The 5,622-nt window shown below is 39.3% G+C and overlaps 2 protein-coding genes across 2 annotated transcripts; both read left to right on the forward strand.

The window, feature by feature from the left end:
* The first annotated feature begins 481 nt into the window (after positions 1–481).
* On the forward strand, positions 482–3,099 carry LOC129745061 (lactosylceramide 4-alpha-galactosyltransferase-like). The gene is made up of 3 exons (XM_055737887.1): positions 482–547; positions 608–1,549; positions 1,606–3,099. The coding sequence occupies exons 2-3, from the start codon at positions 852–854 to the stop codon at positions 1,967–1,969; spliced, it is 1,062 nt and encodes a 353-aa protein (XP_055593862.1). The 5' UTR covers positions 482–547; positions 608–851; the 3' UTR covers positions 1,970–3,099.
* A 374-nt stretch (positions 3,100–3,473) lies between these two features.
* Positions 3,474–4,998, forward strand: LOC129747021 (uncharacterized). The gene is made up of 2 exons (XM_055741033.1): positions 3,474–3,759; positions 3,821–4,998. The coding sequence occupies exons 1-2, from the start codon at positions 3,634–3,636 to the stop codon at positions 4,883–4,885; spliced, it is 1,191 nt and encodes a 396-aa protein (XP_055597008.1). The 5' UTR covers positions 3,474–3,633; the 3' UTR covers positions 4,886–4,998.
* Positions 4,999–5,622: the final 624 nt, after the last annotated feature.

The raw sequence follows: 5,622 nt of genomic DNA on the forward strand, positions 1-5,622 counted from the left end.
TCTATCTATGAAATAAAAAGTTACGCGAGGTACCTACCTCAGGCATGAACCAAAAAACGCGATTTCTATAGAATTTTGGACGAATGTTTCCATAGGAAAATCATATCTTATTTTCTACAGCCAGTAAATCTAATTCTATCAAAAATTCAAAACAATATCGTGAGATTCTGATTTCAAAACACAAATGGATCATTTATTCCATTTTTTCTTTTCTTGATTGCATTTGGCAGTTCAAGCTTCGGCTGAACATATACTAAAATTGGAACGATATTGCATTTGGCAGACATTTTTTGACTGATTTGTGGATGGTAATCGTGAAAACTGCTATGCTTAAATTTATTCGAAAAAATTTCATTTTACAATACCGTTCTTCATTCCCAAACTCACTTCGGTTGGACCCGTTGGACCCGAAAATGAGTTTATTCCTCGGTGGTTGACGAAACCGTTTCCTAAAATGGAATCGCCCTTTTCGCGTGTTACGATGTAAACAATAACCAAGTTCCGTTATCGTTGTTGTGTTGCGCCTCTTGGACTTATCTCAGCAACTGTATTTACTTAAATTTTAAATATTTCAATTGGAAAAGTGATATTTACTCTTAAATTGCAGCTTACAATGTTCATAGGAGCAACCGAACAAACAGAGTATTCACATCACGCGATCGCATCATTCAAAACATAACTATCATTTTCGATGTAAATTGGTATCGGGATTTTTATCTTTATGACGAGGTGCAACCATAATTCCCAGAGATTAGCAGTCTGAAATACTTTCCATCAACCTTATAGTGAGATTTGTGTTTCAAACATTTATAGATTACCTAAGTTACTCAAATTTGAACCCGTGTAGGAAAATGGGTTCGTTTGTCCAATTCTCGAAGGGCAAATCCAGGAAAAAAATATTGATGTTGTGCGGAATCCTATTTGCTCTGATTTACGTGCTGTATTCGTTAAACTTTGTGCCACGGTCGGAAAATTGTTTTGCGCGGGAGTTTCCCTTCCCTAATCTAACGCTGATCGATGTGCAGAAAGCAACCATCCAACCTCTGTCGGGAAGAAATATTTTCTTCCACGAAACTTCCTGTTCCTCCGATGGTGTGATAAAACTCAACGCACGGCAAGCGTGTGCCATAGAATCGGCCGCCCGAACCAATCCGAACTGGAAAGTGTTTGCTCTGTTTGCGGCCCCGGTTGGATTTCGTAATAAAACCGAACTACCCCTGCTGGATGCGTTGCACCACTACTCGAATATTAATCTACGATTTGTCAACCTTACGACCTACGCCAGAGATACTCCGCTGGCGGAGTGGATGCAGAGTGGCGAAATTTTTCGGTCCAAGTATATGAACTCGCACCTGTCCGATATAATGCGCTACCTCACGCTGTACAAGTACGGTGGTACCTATTTGGATCTGGATGTGATCGTGCTTAGATCCTTCGACGAGCTGGAACCGAACTATGCCGGGGCGGAATCGTCTCGGTGGGTGGCCGCCGGGGTGCTGAACTTCGAGTCGGAAGGACACGGCCATCAACTGGCGGAGATGTGCCTCAGGTTAGTGTGTTTCCAATTTTCAAGAAAAATGGACCCTTATTCAGTGTACTTTACAGAGATTTGCTGATCAATTTCAACGGGCAGGACTGGGGCAACAACGGACCGGGCGTGATTACCAGGGTGCTGAAAAGAGTCTGCAGCACCCAATCAATATTGTTGATGAACAGACAGCGCTGTGGGAACATCACCGTCTATCCACCGCAGGCTTTCTACGCCATTAACTTCGACGATTATTTGCAGTTTTTCGAGGAACGATGGCTGGAGCAGGCGTTGGCCACCGTCAACCGATCGGTTGTAGTGCACGTTTGGAATAAATTCAGCAAGGATAAAAAGATACGGGTTGGCTCTCAGGTTGCTTACGGGGTGCTTGCGGAACGCTACTGTCCACTTGTTTACAAAGCGAGTGGAAAATTTTTCTAATTTGAAAAGTATTCCGTTTTTCTAATCAGGCCGGTGCTTAGGATTCTGTAATAATCCGATATGGTAGAAAGTGTAGAAAGTAAAGTAATTGGTCCAACCATTCTCAGTATTGGAAAGAGAAATTCGGTTACGTAACTTAAAATCATCAATTAAATTCCCTTGAACCACATCACAATCATAGCTTAGCCCGACATATTTTGCAATCAAACATAATGTGTTGAGATTTTGGTGATGCATTGTTACAGTAAATGTTTGAAAAAGTTTCGGTTTTTGACGCCCGATTGTTCTAAATTAATTGATTGCATCAATTTTGTACTTATTTGCAGTTTTGTACAACTTCTGTGAAATTTCCGGATAGAAGGTCCACACCTCAACGAGAACATGTGTAACTTTGAAGACGCATTTTCAATTATTTCCTAACTCAAATTTCTAACTAATTGTATAATTGCGCTTATTTAATGCTCGATTCAAGCTCGACGCTTACAAGACATCTTAAATACCTACGTAATACATACGAACGAACTTCATCAGAATACGCTCGAAATTCCATTATCTCTTTCGACATAATTTTGCCGCCAAACGTACCTTTCACGTTCGACGCTAGTGAAAAATCAGTATTTATAATAAGACATCCTGTAGGTTAGCAGTACATTCGTAATTCCCAGTCTTGGAATTTTTTCACTGCAATGTTGACCACATTTTCTGTTCTGAGTTTTTAGTTTTCACGACAAAAGCCAAAAGAGGTCTATGTTCTGAATCCGAATTCAGAATAAAGAAATATGTATAACCAAAAATTTAAAAAAAAAATGCGGTGAAACTTTCACGAAAACAGTTAAGAAATAATAACATCACAATCCCAAGTGTACTACCACAAAAAAAAAAAAACAAAAAGCAACAGTAACATTTACTTCAAAATTTCTAAATCGTTAAATATATCTTTTTTATTTGATAAAATCACAGTTTTGGGAAAATCATAACAGTTAAATCAACTCCATCAACAACACTAGCAAGTACTAAAACAGATACCAAAAATTAAAGAAAAGATTTTTCATGCTAATACCTAAACATGAATTGTATCGTTTTTTTTTTTTTCAAATATATTGAATTTGAACTCGTACCAAACAAACTTACGATCTGCTGTGTGCTGCTATTGTTAATTTTCGAACAAAATAGAACAATATATTGTTCCAGAAAATTTCTTTCGATTGTCGGTTTTATTTATCCGAAATGCTTAACTCTCATCCGACCCAGATTGTTTACCCTTAAAACTTCTAGGAGCGTCAATTGACTAAAACCGCGTTAACTCTCTTGTTTCTTAGTCGATTTTCACGAAATTTATGGTTTTTTTAAAACCTGGCAACTCAAATATGATCTGCAGAAAAAATACAGAACAATTTGAATTCTCATTTTCTATTTGAAATTCAACTTAATAGGTAAATAATAACTAGTTTTAACTAAGCGTGTCCTTCGTAGTGTATAGGCGAGTATTTCCTTCGAAGCGTGTGCGTTCGGGTAAAATGATTAATGACTTTATCAATGAACGTCATTATTTCTTCAATGGAGACGCGGCTTCAAAACAATTCGTAAATCGTAGTAGTAAAATTATTTCTCATATAGAAATCCAGTAAGAACTGTTAAAACAGAGAATCCAGGGTCGAACCAATATGGATCGGTACTGTCGCCTGTGTCGACGCTCGGGGGAATTCGAATCGATATCCATCCAGGAGAAGTCCCGCAACCATCCGGGAGAGCTACTGACCACGATTATAGAAAATTGCCTGCAGTTGAGGGTAAGCAGAAGAAAATAGTTCAACCTACGAGTGAACTTTTAAGTTATTTATTTTTCTCTAGGTGGATCCTTCCGATGGTCTCCCCAAGCGAATATGTCACATGTGTCAGGCGCAGGTCGAAATGTTCCATTTGTTGAGAAAAATCAGCTTCCAGTCGGAGTACTATTTCCGAGAAATGCTTCAGCAAGATCCGGAACCTATTTGTACCCCTCCGAACGTTGAAGTTATCGAAAAGGACTCCGATGGGGACGCTGATTTCGGCGAGGGTATCGATAATACGCCCTACGATGAAAGCAGTTCAGCAAATGAATCATATCTCAATCCGCATATCAAAACAGAACCCGAAGAGTTGTTAGAATGCAATTTTGAAGTACCGATTGAGACGGACAATTGCTTATGGATCCCGAAGGTTCAGCCCAATAAAAGTCAAACCGGGAAACCGAAAATGGTGGCTCGTTATGGATGCATGGATTGTCCGTATCGTTCTCCCTACCGAGCCAATGTATCGCGGCATATCAAACTGCTGAAACATAGCGGAGTTCGAAGTTTGACTGATAAGAAATCCCGTAAAATTCGACAATCGGTAGCAGAAATTTTGGCTAATAGCGATTCACCTCGTGTCAGGATCTTTTCATGTCAGCAATGTGGTTACAAATCTACTTTCAAAACCAATGTAGATCGCCATCAACGCGGACAACATCACGTGGGAATTGATGTCAATGTCTACGATAGACAATCTCTAGCAGCATCAGATAATCACCCAAGTAGCCATTTAAGCAAACCACCGGAAGCCAACAGTAAACCGTTGAATTCCAATGAAATGCTTGATATGGTTCACGTTCCCCCTAACCAAGCTCAAGAACAATCGGATCAAAAATTTAAAATGTTCAACATGAATGACCAGATGCATCAGCATCAACAACACCAACAACATCAACATCATTCGATGTATCCACCTACTGGACAACATCCTGGACCATCTACACCACAAACATCAACCGAGCACGATTTGATGCGCGAATTTCGCAATGAGTTTATGCGCATAGGTGGCCCGTCTGTAGGGGCCCAGTCGCAGTATGATCATCATCATCCTCATGCTCAGCATCAACAACAGACCCCCTATTAGTACATATTGTATCTGTACGTTTAGATTTAGTTGAAAAGATTAGATTGCCAGTTACAATTTTTAACAAATTTGATTGTATCTACCTAAACAGTGATAATTATAATAAACTTGAAAATCAATCTCCAACTTTTGAATCTTTTGAATCATAAGCTCGAAAAATCCGATGAATATATTATTTACTTGAAGCACGCTTGAAGAGTTTATCAATGTTCTACGACAGGACGCAGCCAGTCTTTGTGAGGGTGGTTCTCGTTTACCATAGCAACCGAATGTTCTGTTTACACGGCATTGAAAATTTTATAAAATCATCAAAAAATAATATTTGCCTTCGTTAACTTTTTTCAAATAAACCGTAAGAAATAATGTCCCAGAATGTATCCCGCGAGGGTACGGCTGATCCGGATCCCGAGGCACTGGAGAGTGATACGCATATCTTGCTGGGCGATTGGGTGAAACGAAACCAAACACGCGAAAGTCGCTGGGATCGCATCCGGAACAAGCACCTCAACAACATCACCGTGACCTCGAAGACGGTAAAGCGATTCTTCAATATGAACTTTGTAGACGAGGAGCAGATGAAGATTTTGACCGGTGAACAAGACACCAAAACCATACTGGATCCGGTTTTGGTCATGGATATTCGGTAAGTTTTTTTTATCGTTTTAAGACCAGAATTTGAGCATTCAAGGACATATTTTAAGACATTATTTTAAGTTTTTATTTGTTTAATAAGTTTC

This window comes from Uranotaenia lowii, chromosome 2, assembly GCF_029784155.1.
Source record: "Uranotaenia lowii strain MFRU-FL chromosome 2, ASM2978415v1, whole genome shotgun sequence".
NCBI lineage: Eukaryota > Metazoa > Arthropoda > Insecta > Diptera > Culicidae > Uranotaenia > Uranotaenia lowii.

Coding starts and splice junctions, on each gene's coding strand:
- LOC129745061 (XM_055737887.1), top strand. CDS start 852: ATGGGTTCGTTTGTCCAATTCTCGAAGGGCAAATCCAGGAAAAAAATA. Junction 1,550..1,605: donor CTGGCGGAGATGTGCCTCAG/GTTAGTGTGTTT, acceptor TGTACTTTACAG/AGATTTGCTGATCAATTTCA.
- LOC129747021 (XM_055741033.1), top strand. CDS start 3,634: ATGGATCGGTACTGTCGCCTGTGTCGACGCTCGGGGGAATTCGAATCG. Junction 3,760..3,820: donor AAAATTGCCTGCAGTTGAGG/GTAAGCAGAAGA, acceptor ATTTTTCTCTAG/GTGGATCCTTCCGATGGTCT.